General features: G+C 36.1%; 1 protein-coding gene across 3 annotated transcripts; it reads right to left on the bottom strand.

The window, feature by feature from the left end:
- Positions 1-17: 17 nt before the first annotated feature.
- LOC108603753 (synaptic vesicle glycoprotein 2C) lies at positions 18-17696 on the bottom strand. Of its 3 annotated transcripts, none has more exons than XM_033293308.1 (12): positions 17572-17696; positions 15245-15470; positions 15063-15184; positions 14906-15005; positions 10267-10332; positions 1628-1766; positions 1251-1447; positions 1017-1136; positions 765-898; positions 538-697; positions 344-471; positions 18-282 (listed from the first exon to the last, which is right to left on the bottom strand). In XM_033293308.1, the coding sequence occupies exons 1-12, from the start codon at positions 17573-17575 to the stop codon at positions 227-229; spliced, it is 1452 nt and encodes a 483-aa protein (XP_033149199.1). In that variant the 5' UTR covers positions 17576-17696; the 3' UTR covers positions 18-226. The 3 variants fall into 3 exon arrangements, with proteins under 3 accessions (XP_033149199.1, XP_033149197.1, XP_033149198.1); XM_033293306.1 differs by having other exon boundaries at positions 19-282; positions 15245-15623; positions 17572-17693; XM_033293307.1 differs by lacking the exons at positions 10267-10332; positions 17572-17696 and having other exon boundaries at positions 20-282; positions 15245-15623.
- Positions 17697-19730: the final 2034 nt, after the last annotated feature.

The following is a 19730-nucleotide window of genomic DNA, read 5'->3' as shown; positions in this document are numbered from 1 at the left end:
ACAATCAAAATAAATACAGTTTAATCATAGAATAAGGTCAATATATTAATTATCTTTATTTTCAAACTTAACTCAAAGTATCTCTCAGTTGTTTCAAGCTTTACCTAGCTTATGTTCCTCACTGACTTCATATAATCATCAAAAATTAATCACATACAATAATAAATAATGTAGTATTCTACAATGCTAATATAGTTTTATTTATAAGCTTTCACGAAGAAATTATCTAATCCAATGCCTCTAAGCCAGTGGTAGGTAATAACCAGCATAGATATGCGCTTACTATAATAAATACAAATACTTTATTATTAAGTCTATGAAATGAATTTTACTACGGGCATACTGAATAACATTGCTGCAAATATGATAATTGGCACTGTGCAATTTAGATCAATAAAAAATCCAAATAAAAGATTGCCAAACAGAGCCCCACATCGTCCTATTGTCATAGACATTGCTGCTGCCATGACCCTAAAAGTTTTTAAATTTTATGGATAAAAAAATAATAAGTATGATCAGTAAATAGAAATTACGTACCTTAGATTGGTTGGATATAAATCGACCATCACGCAATAAACTGTGCTAATGCTCAGTGATGTTAGGGCTTCGAAAATGCTTGATAAAATAAGGTTTTCCAATGAGTTTCGCACAAAGTAAAGTCCTGTAGTTACAAATCCAGCAGCCGTCAAGCAGAAAACTATAGAAAATCATTTAAAATATTTTTTAACCTTTTTTGTTTTCCAAAAATATATATATGTATGTACCTAAAAAGAATTTAACTCCCAGCCGGTGGACGCATAGCGGTAGCCAGAAGCTCGTGGGTATACAAGCCAAACCAATTACAATGGTATGAAGAAAAACTTGCGGATCAATCGCAGAGTCGCAAACTATAAAAGTACTATAAAAAAAATAATACAAATGTTCAATACTCCATTCATCTCTTAATATTTTTTAAAATATATACAAACTTCAATGGAAATACATCACTGGAAATTGTATAGTTTGCTAGTACTTACGAGTTGGAAACGACAATAGATGAAACGTCGCAAACGGACGCAGCCATTCCGGGATTAACTTCATCATATTCGTCAAATCTTTGAAAAAGTTCTGGAAACCATACCATCAAAGTGTAATAGCTGTCAGATTACACATGCAGAAATATATCGTCTTAAGATTAAGAAGCCTTATTAAATTTTCTGTATTTGGAGGTAATGAAATTTTAAAAATTTTGTTGAACTATCAATTCTCACCTTGTCGTAAGACAAAATTGTATTCCGCAAGTTAAAAGAGTTCGTTCCAAATATGGGACATTTCCGAGTGTCTTTGTTTGTGACCAAATCTCTGATAAAAGTAATTTTAACTCTTTGGGCTTACGAATTCGTAGGCTAATGGCTTTTTTTTCGCCAACCCTTTGGAGTAAGCGCTCTGGTTCTCGTAAGCTTGAACACTAAAAGCACAATTACGCAGGCAAGTGATAACAATAAGATCAAAAATTTAAAAGATATGACAAAAATTACATAAAAATCTACAAGGCATAATATAACGCCCAAATCGAAAATATTACGCGGTTCTTAATACTTAGTTACATATATGATTTATATAATTTCTCCCTTTCAGAAACTCTTACAGGATATTCTTCACGTTGCTTTCCTGTGTTGTTTGTAAACATTTTGACAAGAATATTTAGAGCCTCGTCTGATTCACCTTGCTCTAAGAGAAATTTGGGACTTTCAGGGAACGCAAAAAGCCAAAGACCAAGTATAATACTGAAATGAGACAAATATTACAAAAATTACATTTTAATCATGGTTACTAAAGTACTGCGATAGAATGCTTCGATATTTATGAAATTTGTCCCTATTTATGCCGAGTTATTCGATAGTTTAAGTTGCTTAAACATTTAACATTTTCCCATAACTTTTGTATTTTTGATCCTTTTAGTGAAAACTGGAGTGCCGGAAATCGGGAAAGTCACAAATTTGCTCCACTTCGTATAATTATCATACAGTTTAGCAAAAATTAAGAGAAACTGTAAAATTAATCCTCGATTATACAAAAATGTCAACATTCATATGTATCGATAAATATTGACGAATTTTCTACAAAATTGAACTAGCGTGCAGGTTAGCGAGAGAACAATATATTAGAGAGAGAACAATATATCAATGATATATCAGTTAGCATCTACGAAAAATATTTAACGTAAATGGCCTTGTACGCTTCGAAAATGTTTATTTGAAATATATATGTACGTGGTTGTACACATTCATATGTTCGGGGGTGACATATATTTTCGAACCAAACTGCAACCAACCTCAATTCATATATGTATGTACATGCATATGTGATATTATATGTGATGTTAACAACACAATTGAATTAAGCACAATTAAGACATTGTGTATTTAATGTGTATACATATATTCAAAATGAATGAGCACAACTATATATGTAAATATATACAGATGTATGTATATTCAACTTTGTGGCAACATTTCATATGTTTGCCTTACCACATATAAACGCATCATAGGGGTTTAAGTAATTTTACTTATATAATTTTTAATCAAGGAAGACTAGAGCTATCTATCTACCAACATAATTAATTTAGTTTATTTTTAATTTTTTAACATATACAAATAATTGAAATTAGCTTTTCAGAAGCAAAACGACCATAGTTGAAACAGATAATAAGGTTGTCATCCAACTTAATTGTTTGTGGCGGTCACAATATTTACATTTTTTGCATAAAATTAGAAACGGAAACGCTTTTATTTTCAGGTCCATGAAATGTAAAAATAATAATACAGAATCATCCTTAAAAACATTATAATAAATAAAAACATTTAACAATTCCTTGTATGTATGCATGGGTACATATGTACATATATACATGCTCGCCACTTGAATAGGACACCCTGTATGCTCTCTTTGCAGCTGCTCATAACTCGAAAACGACTTGGTACTTTTTGCATTTTATCTTACAATTAGTGCGAGTATTCTTCGCTGTTTCTGGTACATTCCAAGTTTTGGAATATCGCCGTTATAAAGTAGTTTTCACTTTGTGTGAGCATTCCATTAATTTTTTTGCGTCACTTGAATAGAACATGCAGTTTATTTGGTCGGTGTCGTTGGCACGTGCTCACAAATTTAAGTTGACTTAAATTTTTTGCTTTAGTTGGAGTGTAAATAAATAAAAAAAAAATTATAATAAGGCGTGGCACATCATTATCTGAGGCAGAAAAAGGACAAATCCAAGCTTAGAAGGATTCGGGCCTTTCCATTGCCAAAATAGCAACAAAAAAAACAAGTGGACAAATTAAAGTTGGGCCAACACTTAAATACACTTTGACTAGGCAATACACAAACGCACCTAGGAGCTAAACACATATCAACGTTTCGCTTTTCCTGAGCGTCAGCAGCGACATTTGTATGGCGCGGCGCGTCACCCGCTGTCTATATTGAAATTGAAATGTAAATAATTCCTTAGTTATTTATCTTCTGAAATCCAATCGGTCGAAAACATGACTATGCATGTTGGGTTTTATTTTAGATTTTTAAAGATTTTTTTACTGCCTTTAATATCGTTTTTTTGATTTGCGTTGCAAAGAATAAAAATTAAAAATTAAAAGGTTTTGTCCTCGATATAGGAGCACCTACATACATATTTGGTTGCTCTAGCTCTTATATTGCTGAGAAAACACGCAGGCATATAGACGACGACAGACAGACGACAAGCTATACGACTCAGCTGTCGACTGATCAAGAATAGATATACTTTAGGGGTTCTGCCACGCCTCCTCCCTGTTACATACAATTGCACAACTTCATGATACCCTTTTTTCATTTTTTACAAAAATTTCAAAGTGTATAAAAATCAACTGGAGTCGTCACGTTATAACAAATTTTTAAAATAATGAGGTAAAAACATGAAGGGCCGCACTCACAGTGTGCTTACTATCACGGACAAGCGACTTTTATTACGAGAAGCATCCAATTTGCATGACTCTGTAGTATACACCCTACTAATCTTGCGAACTAGTCTGTTCTGGGTTGCGTCGGTCAAAGGGCACGCGCTGGCTCCGGCTCAAAAGTTGTCGGCAATATGGGGTGGGAATAAATTTAATGCCACTGAGACGCTTACTCTTAATATCTTATTAAAATTTCGCGTGCTTAATTTAATCGGACTTGGGCAACGCTAACGGACATATGCACAACTCAGACTACCCTAATCCACGGACAACATGACTCCAACAATAATTAGACTATTAATTCATGGCTTTAGATTTCACACTTAAATTTAATAATCTCATTTTCAACAATAAAAAAGTATTCTAAAAATATTTTATAACTAAGTGTAAATTTTGTTTTTGGCATTTATAAAATTTAGTAAAATTTAACATAATAAATACGGTATCCATTGCATGCCAAAAAATAAAGGAAATTTAATAGTTATGCTTTGAACCCAAAACAAAATGTTGTTTTCTTCTTAAATTATTAAAACTTATAATTAATAAGAACTAGATATTAGATTGTATAATTTTATTTTCTTTACATTTTTTTTCCTCTTTGCATATTGATCGTTTGCCTTATGGAGTTTGATTTTTCGATAGCTTATAGATTACATTTTTTTAGTTTCTTTTGGCGAGACGAGTTAACTTATTAAAGGTGTGAATAAATTATTTAATTGTTCATTTTTGATTTGCCTGCGGCGCTGGTTCGGGTTGAAGCTTAGGTTATGTGAGTCGGATAAGGTTGTATATTAGAAATGCTGACGTGAATCTGCGTGAATACTGCTGTGTTTCTATTGTGTATGATAGTTTTCGTCAAAAAATTCGCCGCTTTCTTTGTCGGGGTCACTGCACGCGAACCTTTACTCATAAGTGCAGTTCGTGCGCGAGTGACGGATAAGAACGAAGCTCATCGATCTGAAAGCTTAAAAGCTCATATCTTTACAAGCTTGAAAGCTTTTATATATTTACATTTCCATGTATATATGTACCTAATATAATTGGGAGCTGCACTCGACTCTTGCTAACTAACAATTGCCGATTTTTTTTTCTTGATTCGGGCTTTAAAGAAGGCTGGTGCTAACTTGGTAGAGTATCCCTTTACAAAATTACTTTGAGAGAAGTTCCGCCTGTATACTTCTTGACCAGCATTAAACGTAACGTCACGCGTGCGCAAATAATAAGATTTTTTATTTTGTATGCGCTGAAGTTGCATACACTCTTTTGCTTTTTTGCGAAGTATATCAAAAGTGTCTTCGCGTTCAAATTGAACGTTGCGATCCTCCAGCATATTGACGTCTCTTAGCAACCTATACGTTGCAGCATTGGTGACCATATGCTGGCCGAAAGCTAATCGATAAGGACTGGTATTATTTGCTGAATGTACTTTTGAGCGCAAATACTGCTTAAAAGCACATCGCAGTTTTTTTGGTCGGGATCTACATATGCTTTTATAGCAGATAGGACTGATCGGTTGACCCGCTCTAAAGCATTTGCTTAAGGGGAATATAACGCCGTATACGCATGTATATTGTATTGTATTTTTCCAGCATTTTATTGAATGCAACTTACTTAAACTGGACACCGTTGTCGGAAACAACAGTTTCCGGTACACCAAAACAATGAAACAAGTCCTGCTCTAGATATTTGGTTATGGCGTCGGCTGTAAATTGTTTTACCGGTTTTAAAAAGGGAAACTTGGTAAGGTGATCCATTACCACAAAAATACCTATGTGTCTTGAACGGCTACGCGGATATGGGCCTAAGAAGTAACATACAGTCGCTGAAAAAAGCGTAACGACTGTCCAGTGTTATCCATAGTTGGCTTTGATGGCCTATTTGGGTACTTAGTGCCTTTGCAGGTGTCACATGCATTGATATACTCTTTTACTGTATGGACCATACTTGGCCAATAGTACAAGCGACGCAGTGACTCAAGCATTTTATTAATGCCACAATGAGCAGAAAGGGGATCCTCATGTGCGGCTTTCAATGCTTTGGCCACCAGTGGCTGTGGCTCCCACAATTTCCAGCAATTATCGTCAACTAATTTCTCTGCCCGGCGACACATATATTTCCCAATTGTTTTTAAATCTGGCAATGCATTTTTATTTGTCTGTATTTTGACTCGCATGTCCGATAATCGATAATAATTTCAGATAATCTCAATGGAGAAACCGGGTAATGTCGCTGCTTAATCGGTTTTGCTTCTGAACATCAATTATGTGCGCGATTAAATCTGTTCTACCTAGGCTTTTTTTTGCAAATGATGGAAATAATTGCGCAGGAGTAAGAGGCCTCAATGTACTGTCTTCTATGGCCGAAATATTTAGTTGAGCCGTTAATAAATGCATTGGTAGTAAGCCAAAGCTAGACCAAAAATCAATACTTAAGTATAAATCTTCAGCTAAACTAGGGACAAGATAGAAATTAATGTTTTTAGTTTCCTCTCTATACGTCACTGGGATGATAATTCGGCCCATAATGCGATGCGATTTGCCATCAGCAGTTCGCACAGCCGCGGTTATTGGCTTTATCTCCATATTGGATTTGCCCAATTCCGCTGCGAATTTACCGCCAATACTGCTAATTGAAGCACCAGTATCCATTTAGCCAGTTTTAAATTGGTTTACAATGCATACTTGTGCGTATGGGCGAATGTCATGGGCTTTGTCAATGACTGTTGCTAATATCAATTTACGTTAATTTTTTAAATTCTGATTAAATGCTAATCTACGCTGGCGAGATCGAGATTTAGCTAAGGTACTATCAAGTGTTGCAGTCATCTTAAGGGGTTGTGCTTGCGGTTCATTGTTAGTGCTCCGCAATTGATTACTTAGAACACTGCTTGAATTAACTAATCGGTGTTCGTTGCAATTGACGAGAATTGTTTGCGTGCACTTGTTGGCAGTGCACGCGACTGCTGGTTTTTTGGTTTATTTGTCATGCATTTGCAGCAGCTGGGCTTATACGTATCACGCTTACCACATCCGTAACACAATACGTGTCGTGCTGCCGTACACTCTTGGTAACGATGCCCTTTACCACAACAATTCCAACACGATGCCTCAATGGCCATCAACTCATAATCGCCTTGCTCGCTATGCTCTGTATCAGAATCTATCTCTACTTCTTCGTTGATAGAACTTATATTGCGACGTATGGCCGGACGCTGACTACGCAAAAATGGCTTCGAAACTGTTTTTATACAAATTTCGCGCTTACGCACTACCTGTCGAAGCGCGGCTATACATGTTATGCGTTCATATAATATTTCGTGCTGGATTTCTAACAAAAGATTTGCTCGCAATGTTTCTACTAAAGAGCTCTCTGCCATGGGCACCGAAAGCTTGTCCGCCAATGACGCGATGGCATTGTAAAAATCATCAATTCCTCTGCTCGATTTCGGCTCGGATATCCCGATCCGTTCTTGTATCTTTATACTGAGGGCGTAGTGCAACACAAAGTTCAGGCCAACGTACCTAGTCCACGCTTTTGTGATAACGCCAATAACACTCGCTAGCGTTACCTTCAAATAGATTACTTGCATATCGCGCCGTAATCCCTAAATTGCAATCCAGAGTTTGTACCGTTAATGCCACTCTATAAATAAAATCATCAATGGACATTGGGCCTTTGCCCGAAAACCTGAATTTCCAATTAGCTAATATTTGACTAATTCTGTCGGGTCTTAGTTCACTGCTGACGGGGCTGTTATTAGTCATGTTCCGGCTATATAAACTATTAGTAGGCTCTGGTGGTGGCACATGCGCCGCTGAATAGCTATGTCCAGGCGGACAATTATAATGCGGCCCTGCCGGTGAGGCGGATATATCTGGCTGCTGCCTTGTGTTAGCTGCAGCAGTAGATATGCTTTGGAAGCCGGCTATAATTGCTTGAGTCAATTGGCTTGCATGCTGCGACATAGCTGCTACAGCCTCACTAACTATTTCAGCCAGTGGTCGCTGATCTGCCGCTACATTTTCAGCTTGCCTTCCTGACTCGTTAACTGGCAACGGAGCTAACTGCTCAACCATATTTTGAGCCGGTGGTAGTCAAAACACAAAAATAAATTTAAGAGGAATAAAAATTTTTAATCAGCTGTTTTGGTAATACTAATTATAACTGAGACGCACTAAATAATACAACTAGCGATATTTAATTGTTGATTAAAACTACTTTGCTCTATGCACTTTTATTAAGGCATGAGGCACAATTAACATAGATCAAATTTTGCAAGGTGTATAAATAAATATAATAAGGTTTTGCCTATAAGAGAGACAGTTTGTAAGTGTATAAAGCAACTTTATAATGAATATAATTTCCAATCAAATTTTTGCTTGAATAAATTTCCAAAGGCAATACGCCAAAGTAAAATAATTAAGCTTGGCGAGTAAAAAAAATTTTAGAATTGTTGGACAGAAATTTTTTAAGGTACCCAAGAATTTTATGAAAATAATATTTTTGATAAAATATTTTACTTATATAAAATCAAAAAGCAAAGTTGTTTATAATTAATATTTTGCAAGATAAATAAGTAAGAGTATTAATAAACAAAAATATAATAAAAAAGTTCAAAAGGAAATTTGTTGGAGTCACATTGAAAGCTTCAAGCCTATGCCCATAAGTAAGGCTGTGATTTAATTTTGCAAATCCTATACGCTAAACCCAATTTTACTTGTAATTGTAAAAGCTGCTAAGGTAACGCAGTATTTTAACGTAATATCCAATATGCAACTTTTACTGACAATAATAATGCATTAGGACAGTTTCTGACGGAATGATGTGCTTTTTCCACAACAAAAAACATATAACATCATTTATCAACGCCAGCCTGCTCCTTGCTAGTATTTTTGCTGTAAGCAAAAAGTAAGGAGCTAAGAAAAATTTAAACTGTAACTATCCAGCTAGTTGCACAACAAAACAGAACCTGTGATTAAGAGTACTGGAAATGCATTACTTAGCATTTACTCCAAATAACTCACTATAACGATTTAATATATTTAAAAAAAACTTGTCACTATTCCGATTAACTTTACCTACATACATATGTCAGCTGTTATTGACAATCCTTTTTATTTCTATTTTCTCTTTACTGGAGCCAAATATACGCTAACAGCGTATCTTTGTGCCCCTTAGTTGGGCGCCAAATAAGATTATTAATTAGTTATTAAATTACTGTAGTATACAACTAGTCTTGCGAGCTGTTCTGGGTTGGCTCCGGCTCAAAAGTTGTCGGCAATATGGGAGTGGGAACAAATTTAATGCCACTGAGACGCTTACTCTGACTTTTTATTATTATCTTTTTAAAATTTCGCGTGCTTAACTTAATCGGACAACAATAATTAGACTATTAATTCATGGCTTTATATTTCACACCTAAATTTAATAATTTCATTTTTAACAATAAAAAAAAGGATTCTAAAAATATTTTATAACTGAAAATTCATTTATAAAATTTAGTAAACATTTAACGTTATTAAATTACGGACAAAAATTTATGAAATTAAAACAGAGAGGCATATGTTTCCATTGTAAATATTCTTTATAAATGAATAGCTTTGAAACACCACTAGTACAATAATATTTTTGATCCATGATATTCAGGCAAAGGTATAGGCTTAAGGCCTTCAGATTAAATCTTTTTATACACTTTGACATTTTTGTAAAAAATGAAAAAGGATTATGAAGTTGCTCAAATGTATTTAACAGGGAGGCGTGGCAGACCATATAAAGTATATATATTCTTGATCAGCTTGACGAGCTGAGTCGATATAGCCAGGTCCGTCTGTCCGTCCGTCTGTATAGTGCGGTTCCTCAGCAAACTATAAAGAGCTAGAGCCCTGTCTTTATTTAGTTATTTCTCACGCCTTTTATTTTATTTATTTTATTCCTCCCCCTCCCCCGCAAATCGGAAAAAAACATATATAAAGCAGTACATAAATCTTTAAAAATCTGAAATTAAATCACAAAATTGCCTAGTCAATTTCAAAACGATCGGTCAAATAACTTAGGAATTATTGACATTTCAATTTTAAATATAGACAGCGGGGTGCACGTGCTGACGCGCCATACAAACGTCGCTGCCGACGCAGCGGCGCCGTCGCTGCTGACGCTACAGCGGAAAACGACTGTGACCGTCCGCTGTTTTTGGTACGTTTGGACTGCCATGTTTGTTGCTGCGATGCCTAGTCAAAGTGTATTTTAAAGTTGTGTTACCCCACTTTAACCTGTCCACTTGTTTTAATTAACTTACAGCATTTCCTTTGAATTCCTCCTTGCGGTCGTTGAGCTCAGCGATGCGAGGATGGATGATATCAAGCTGTGGAAAAATTTATAATAATCCTATATCTATATATGGCTATCCATGCATGCCAAAAAAAAAGGAAATTTAATAGTTAGCTTAACCCAAAACAAATATTTGTTTTTTCTCTTAAATTATTAAGAACTATAATTAATTAGAACTAGGATATTAGATTTGTTATAATTTTATTTTTCTTTACATTTTTTTTTCCTCTTTGCTTATTGGCCGTTTGCCTTATGGAGTTTGATTTTTCTATAGCTTATAGATTACATTTTTCTAGTTTCTTTTGGCGAGGCGAGTTAACTTATTAAAGGTGTGAATAAATTATTTAATTGTTCATTTTTGATTTGCCTGCGGCGCTGGTTCGGGTTGAAGCTTAGGTTATGTGAGTCGGATAAGGTTGTATATTAGAAATGCTGCACTTGAAGATCTGCGTGAATTGCTGCTGTTGTTTCTATGGTTGTATGTAGTTTTATTGTTGTATGTATTTATATCGGCAGTGGCTGCTACTGTGAGTTTAGCGGATATGGCTTGGATGTTGGTCGTAAGTGTAACTTTGTGTTCTCAATTCTCAGCCTGGAGTTCGCTTTGCGAAACGAAAACAGCTAAGGTGGCCAAGGTCTATATCACTTTTGATGGCTTCACACGCGTTTACTCTAACAAAATGAATATTATTTAGCGCTATATGATTTCTGCAAAGTACTTGCGCGTTGGTGTAAATTATTTTATTTTAATATTTTGGCTAAGTTTCTGGTTTATTCGCAATTACGCACTTGCGCAACGCGACTCACTTTTTCTAACTCCAATAAGATACTGATCTGTCCACCAAATATCTTTCTTACTTTCTTCTAGGCAAGAGCTTTTTCTTTCGCTGGCTCTGCCTAGCAACAGACTATTGCTTTGTTATTACTAAACGGCAAGGTTTTGACATCCTTTGACATTTCTTTTGCGGTCACATGCACACATCATCATTTTTCATAGCGCAGTTCGTGCGCGAGTGACGGATAGAACGAAGCTCATCGATCTGCAAGCTTAAAAGCTCATATCTTTACAAGCTTGAAAGCTTTTATATATTTACATTTCCATGTATATTCCTAATATAATTGGGAGCTGCACTCGACTCTTGCTTTGGCGTCTAAAAGAAATTTATTTTTTTTTTTATTTTTTTTTATTTGCTTGTGACATCGCCCTACAACTCTTTGGCCAAGTTCAGGGAATCAAGTTTGACAACGATGCGTCGAGTAATTAATAATGCTCCATATCTGAAGCGAATAAAAAATAAAAAAAGAATCCACCACTTAACTCGGCTCGCAAGATGCAACGCCTTGATTTCGCACATATGTGAGTTGGACGGAGTGGCAACGTGTTGTGTTCTCGGACGAACAAAAGTTTAACTTGGAAGAGCCCGATGGCTACAGTTACTATTTTCATGATCTGCGAAAGGAACCACACCATCTTGATAAAAATACACAGCAGTGCTGAAGTTATTATGGTGTGGTGGCCATTTCCTATTATGGCACCTGTGAGCTTAAATTTGTGCCTACCACCTTGAATGAATTTATCAACATGATACTGCCTCAATACATATGGCTCGAATTGTAAAATCATATATAGCGAGCCAAAACGTGGAGTTATTAAAGAGTTCCTAGATGGCCTGGTTTAGCGGCAATTAAATATTGAAATTCGACTTTAGAGATGTCCTATTCAAGTGGCGAGCTGTGTATGTAGCTTATGCTGTGACCGGTATCCCACGAGTGTATACTACCTCTGTTTTAATTCATATATTTGTGCGTGTTTTACTTGTATAAAGTAGCAGATTAATTGTGATAATCACGATTTACGAAATACACGCCCTCACATCTTAAACTAACTTATGCTCTTGTCTAACGTACTTCGTGCGCTCTCAAACGTTGTCCTTGCTGTTACAATTTTTTGTTACCCTTTCGCATGGCATATATTTTGTCATCACGTTTACTTACTGTATTTAACAGCAAATTCCATAGCGATGCAACTGCGGAGTACTGGCTGCGATTAAAATATACATGTGAAGTGCACTGGTTTCACGATAAAAGTTAAAGATTTGAAAGATTTCTAGAATTGTAAGTTAAATTAGAATAGAATTAGGTACCCATCTTAAGTATGGAGACGCCGTTAAATTCTCTTAAAGCATTAGACGAATCTCATTTTAAACTGATATAAATTAAATAATAGTGAATTAACATTAATAGACTGTCTTGTTATCCCAGCTGACCATAGTATTAAAATAAATGATAATGATGATCCGGTCCGTCATCATATATTGTTAACATTGATAGCTTTTGTCCATCTCGCAAAGTACCTAAACTTTTGTTAGCTAACCTGCTCACTGTAACTTATTCAATCTAAGACCCGAACCCTATAATAAGTGTAGAAAAATTTAAATTTTAATACTCTAGAGATATATCTCCAGTTAAATTAAATATACCACCAGAATTATTTAACTTTATTTGTTGTACTTCTTTTTGGCCACAAGACATGGTTGTTAAAGTATTTACACCTAAAACTAGAAACAGACCAACTATCTCGGTGTCGAAACAAAACTTTTCAATAGTTATGTAGTAAAAAAAACTATTTACTCTTTTTGTTTCAGCATATCGAAATGTTAGAGGACAGGCCTTTACCAAAACATGGCTACAACTGAAACTCATAGTTCTTCAATTATAAATACACCACTTATAGTGTGACCGCCTGTCACGGGGTGGTAATTAATTGCTCTTGAATTCGACATATTATCGGAATTAATTTGTTGCTTATCGTAAATTGAATTTATTGCAGCTAGAGTGACTGTCAGATCAATCAATCGGGTTTAATATTTATATTGAACATTTATCTAATATACAATTTATATCCTCTAGACTTCTAGATTTGTGAGTATATCACAATTTTCCTACTATCTCTCCTGAACTTGTTAATAGCATAATTGATCTGAATCCACTTGATCAAAAAAGTAATGATCGATATTGCAACAATCGATTTCTTGACCTTATATTTAAGATAGATCATTTAGCTAACGTTATTTGCAGAATGGGTTCCCTGTACTCCCCGAAGATTATTTCTGCAGACGCATACCCAAGTCCTTTGACTATTCAAAACGAAATTAGCCTAAAATCAATCTGAACTCAAGTGATAGGCCTAATTATGGGCCAACTCCATATAATATATTCTTGATCAAGATGACCAGATAAAATAGAACCATGAGATAGATAAAACCATGTTTTCAGGAACTTTAAAAGCAAGAAAGACCATACATGGTACTTAGTTAGCTCGCCTCGTAAGCGTAGCACTCAGCGGACAGTAGAAGTTTTCATACCTCATGTGGCTACTACCACACGGACTAGTCCCGCTAGACCAAATGTAGCATAGCAAGCGACGACAGGCGAGCCGACGCCGGAGCCAGGTGACTCCGGTGACAAGGATTAAGTGGTGCCGGCCGCAAATGGTACCATAGGTACCCGGAGCGGGTCATGAAACCGGAGGAGGCGCAAGTGCTCCCCACATCGCCGCAGGACATCCCTTTGGCAATACATAAGAGGTCCAAGAGTAGGGGCGACAGTCGCACGACGGACGGGCCAGTACCGTTGCATAGTGTGAAGAGACCGAGGGTGCCAGTGCCACCAAAGCTGTTAAGGTGGGCATCATGGCCGTAGGCTACCCTCGCAGAATGCTGGGAAAGGAGTTGACCAGCGTAGAAACGTTTCAGGCCCGTCTTGATTGTTCTGGAATGTCGGGACGACAATACCAGGGACTGGCTGGTTTCCGTCACCCCAAAGTTGACCGCAGTAGAGAGTGAGCCGCATCAGGAATGAGATCCCGGAACTGGAAGTCGTCACAGTTCACCTAGCAAGGTCTTCCGGTGCCGAGGAGCACACGTCTGTGGACCTACTCAAGGGCTAGAATACAGACCTCCAGATTCTTGGACAGTGCTGAAGTGCACAGCAGAGAGCGGCATGAGTGTACCCACCCCAAAAATCACCATGTTACTTACATGGTACTACCCAAACAAGCATCCGAATTTGCGGCTGTTGCTGCCCGACAATTTTTCATAGGCCTTTACAAGCCTTTTGCGTGGGTAAACCAAAAAGGCTCGGAAATGAATGTGAGGAAACACAAAAAAAAGGTAGCGAAACAGAAGCACACAAAAATTGTATTTTTTTTCTCACAGACAGCCGAGGGACGTTTGTTTGACATCCCCACAAAAATTATTGCTTGGCCATCGGCTACCCATGCAATAAGCGTAGGCTGGTATCAGTTACAATTTTGGTTGTGTGTATGAATGCCAACATGTTAGTAACATTGTTATTTTAAGGGTGGGTGGGCTCTTGCTGATCTCTGATGGTCACCCTAAGCAGCGAATGTCGTAATACTCGTTGCTCTTGAGTTCACTTTAAAAATAAAATATTATTTTTATTTTTTTTAACCCAGTTTTTTGTCGTGTTCGCCCATGGAAATATAGTAAGTATGTATTGTGTTCTTAACGTTTTAGCCAGGTCCAAAGGTCTGGTTCTTATATTATTATTATTATTATTATTGTTATTATTATTATTATTATTACCTGGGAATTGCACAAATAGCAACAAAGAGATTCCAGCTGTGAAAATGGAAGCTACCATATTCAATATTGATGTGTAATGGTATAATGCTCCAAGCTATACCTGCAAAATTTAAAGTTCTTTAAGACTTTACGGAATACTCTTTAAAGCTGTAAGTACCTGGAAGTATAATAATTCCAAAAGTCCAGAATAGCTCCATCCAACATAATATTTTTTCTCTGTATTTTGTAGGCTGAAATTCTCCAAGATAAGGAAAAACAATACTCATTGTGCCCGCAACACTAGTACAGTTAATACAAATACTATAAGAAACATTTTTTGGAATTATCTCACAAACTTACTTAAATCCATTTATAAAACGAATGCCAATAAAAATAAGATAATAGGGAACCACCGATGATATTATCCCAAAAATACCATCCATTAGAAGTGTAGTAATTAGTACAATGCGGCGACCTTTTGTGTCTGCAAGACATCCCCAAAAATAGGAGCCCAATAACATGCCAAGCATTGGAGAGGCAGAAAGCCAGCCTTTATCACTTGATGTCATCTTAAAATCACATGTTGCTGATGGAAGAACAAATGATATGATAGTCACACCAACTGCGGTGTTCAAATAGATAAGTCCACAAATTGCGAGAAGTAGTAAATGAAACTTTCCGAATCCAGTTTGAAGCAAAGCGTTTTCATAATCGCTTGCTAAGTCTATAAAGTCTAGACCTGCGAGTACCAGACATACATATATTAGAATAACAAGCAATTGAATTAGGAAACACAAGGATTGGGCTAAAGCGGGAAGCACCAAACTTTAAGAAATGTATGCATACGGGCCAGGGTTGTAAAAGAATGCATTCACTAGTGAATGATTCGACAAATTAATTCATCTTGAATTAAGATATTTTTGAATGCATTCATTTCAATCTAAATTTAAGCTACGCACAGAATCATTCTTAAAGAATTATTTTGAAATTTAATTAATTGCTTTTTTAAAATTCAATTTGAATTGTTATTGTTATATCAAATTGAAGGCATTCTTTGAATTTAATTCAAATTGAAAGCGTCATTTCACTTCTTCACATTTCAAAGCACTTACCGAAGTAGGCTGTGCGAGCTAAAAGATATATAATGTAATACTATATTACTAAATATAGATGACATGCAATATATCGATACTATTCGAAGTAGGCAGTATAAATTCTTAAGGGTATATTTTAGTTGCACAGGCATATATAGTCACGACGTTTTTAGTTACATATTGTGTATAGCCTTAAGAAATTGGGACGGCTTGAAGCTGTCATGGCATGCACTACAAACCCACCTACTATCTGACAGATATTGCATTGCACCTACATTCATTAATATAGTATTATATTACGTCAAAAGCTGAGAAAATTCATTGAATTGAAAAAGTGCATTCAATTTGATTAAATTTGACATTCAAATAACAGTTGAAATTTAATTTTAAACAAGTGGACAAATTAAAGTTGGGCGCAACCAACTTTTAAATACACTTTGACAAGAGCATAGCAGCAAAGACACACGCATGCAAACACATATACACAAAACACCTGACGTGTCACAGATCAATTTACGCTGTAGCGTAAACAGCGACGCCGTATGGCGCGCCAGCAAGCGCACTCCGCCTTCTATATTGAATATTAAAATGTGTATAATTCCTAAGTTATTTATCCGAATATTCTGAAATTTTCGGAAGAACTTTAAATTATTTTTAATTACTTAAAATCGTTTTCTTTTATTTGCGGTGGAGTGGGGAGGAAATAAAAAAAATTAAATAAAAGCAAATTATTCTGAAATTTTCGAAAACTTTAAAATTATTTTTAATTACTTAAAATCGTTTTCTTTTATTTGCGGTGGAGTGGGGAGGAAATAAAAGAATTAAAATAAAAGCTGATATGCTTCCTGGTAAAAGGAAAGCCACTACATACAAGTTTTGGTTGTTCTAGACCCTTATAAGTATGAGAAAATACGCACTGCATAAGACGATGTGCACGACAGACGGACATGTGCCTATATCGAGCTCAGTTTGTCTTGCTGATCAAGAATATATATATTCTTTGTGGGGTCTGCCAGGCCTCTTTCTCCCTGTTACATACAACTTCATAATACCTTTTATCATTTTTTACAAAAATGTCAAAGTGTATAAAATGGAAATAATTCAATTGCAAAATAATTCTTTAAGAATTATTCTACCAGTAACTTTAATTCAGATTTTAATTCAAGCTGCATTAAATTGAAGAATGGCTTGAATCTTTTACATCTCTGACCGCACGCACATAAACACACATTAATGCGTGTAAAGATGCCTTTATTTTGCTGTTATATACGTCAAGCGTCAAAGCATCCGACGCAAAAACGCTTTAAAGTTGAGCAATGTCAACTTTTCAATGCACTTTGACTTTTTGTTTAATTTTAATGAATTTAATATTGTTGCCGTAATTTTAAAGTTCAATTTTCCAAAATAAAATCATTCTGCCACGAACGTTTTGTGTATATAGCAGACAAACGGACTCGGCTAAACCACTCAGTTTTTATAAAAAAGTCTACGTGCATAAAAAACACATGCTCATATAGTTACAATTACAATTTATTGAAGCCTTTTAATTATTGATTTTAGTACCAGATAAGTTCTTCATTTTATGCAACTTACTCATAATAGGCTTGTAGTAGTAATGTAAAGTAGTCCACGGCTTTTCATACAATATTGTTTTAGATTAATTGCAGATACATTCTGATACATATATCACAAACACTTTTTTAAAGTAAGTTGAACATCTGACTATATTTTTCATTAGTGGTGGATGCGAATTGTAATATAGAATTATATATACATACATATATTAATAATACTACCCTGCAGGCACTTTTGCTCTTCGAATAATATACCGTAGAGTTTCCAAATGGATTTTTCATGCCAATCACGTATCCCCAGTCAAAAATTTCACGTAACATTTTCAAAAAAAAATAAAACAAGTGAACAAATTTAAGTTGGGCGTAACCATCTTTAAAATACACTTTAACAAGAGCATCGCATCAAAAACACACGCATGCACTTACAAACACATACACACAAAATACCTAACGCGTCACAGCTCAATTTACGTTGTAACGTCAACAGCGACGGCGCCGCCTGCGTCGGCAGCGACTTTTACATGGCGCGCCAACAAGCGCACCCCGCTGTCTATATTGAATATTAAAATGTGAATTCTGAATTTTCGGCATCGGTTAAAAACATGACCAGGCGTTTTTGTGATTTATTTTTAATTGCTTAAAATTGTTTTTTTTTTTGATTTGAGGGGGAGAGGGAAGAAATAAAAAAATAAAATAAAAGCGATATGTCCTGGGCACTTACATCCATATCTTGTTTGTTACGCTCTTTATAGTTTGCATGAGAAACACAAGGATATAAAAATAATTAAAATTATAATAAGCCTAAATGGCACTAAATAAAAGAATATATATACTTTCTGGGGTCTGCCACGCCTCCTTCTCCCTGTTACAAGCATTTGCACAACTTCATAATACCCTTTATCATTTTTTACAAAAATGTCAAAGTGTATAAAACTAACAAAGGTTAAAACCCATAAAAATAGTCTTTTTGACCATTTGCAACCGTAAAACTCTCAAGGAACCAGTATTTATTGATTTATAAATTGAATTATTTAATTTGTATACATTTTCTTCACCCTAAGCATGCAAAACTATATTTTCAGGGGTTTCAATCCCTGTGTTTCGAAAACGACGTGATGAAAACTTTTATCAAAACAATCACAATGACAAGAGCTGAATGAAAAAATCAAAATTTACGAAAATTCCCGGTCAAACGTTTTGTGTCATCATTTTGAAAATTTGAAATAGCACTGTTTTGTCTTAAAATTTTTCGAAGTTATTGTCAATAAGTTTTTGAGGTGCTCCAGCGTTTTGATTTGTACATCGACAAAGCACGGATTATTGGATGCATGCCACAACACCCAGTGTTGCTATGTCTATTGGTATTCTGGTAACTTTTTAATAATTAAACAACTGGACGCATTATCGTTGGGCGGAAGCAACTTTTATATACACTTTGACTTGATCATTGTAGCAGATACACGCATGCACTCACAAACACATACACACAAAACACCCTACGCGTCACACCTTGTTTTCGCTGTAGCGTCAGCAGCGACGCCGCCGCCTGCGTCGGCAGTGACGAATAGCGCGTCAGCAAGCGCACCCCGCTGTATAAGTGTATTAAAAATTGAAATCGATCGTTCCTCTAGCATGGCGGGAGCAGGCCTTGATAGTTTGTACTGTCAACAAACTGGAACGCAGTACTGCTTTCGATACATACGCGGGCTAGTAGGTTCTGACTCCTCAAAGAAGGACAGGCCTGTGAAGTCAAAAGAGACCACTAAAGCCAAGGCGAGAAGAGCTGCCTGGTAAACGCCAACGTTCAACGGAATCGGAGAAAATGGGTGCGCCATCAGACAAACGCCAAAAACTCCCGATTCAAAAGAAACGCCCCAAGAAGGCAACTGCCAGTGAGGTGGCCAGAAGACACTTAGTCGTGGCCCTCATCGACTGGAGGGACCCGGAGCGGAAGATGTCAGCAGAGCAGTGGCAAAAGACTGAGGCAAGTCTTCTGGACGATCTATTGGCAACTATGGAACAAGGAAGAGCTGCGCCTACATCCTTCGATAGGACGGGGAGGCTCCGTGGAGTAAAGATCCTCAGTTGCAAGGATGACCAAACCATAAAGTGGGTCACAGAGACATTGAAGAAGATGATGGCCCCATGGGAAGGTGCCAAGCTGGAGGTAGTGGACAG

This window comes from Drosophila busckii, chromosome 2R (genome assembly GCF_011750605.1).
Source record: "Drosophila busckii strain San Diego stock center, stock number 13000-0081.31 chromosome 2R, ASM1175060v1, whole genome shotgun sequence".
In the NCBI taxonomy this organism is placed as follows: Eukaryota; Metazoa; Arthropoda; class Insecta; order Diptera; family Drosophilidae; genus Drosophila; species Drosophila busckii.
This window is presented reverse-complemented; position numbering and strand designations above follow the sequence as displayed.

Bases quoted from the DNA above. Each gene is read 5' to 3' on its own strand.
- LOC108603753 (XM_033293306.1), bottom strand. The intron at 10,333-14,905 runs GTAATAATAATA...ATTTTTCCACAG, and splicing joins GCTATTTGTGCAATTCCCAG to CTTGATATCATCCATCCTCG. The intron at 698-764 runs GTACATACATAT...GATTTTCTATAG, and splicing joins GGGAGTTAAATTCTTTTTAG to TTTTCTGCTTGACGGCTGCT.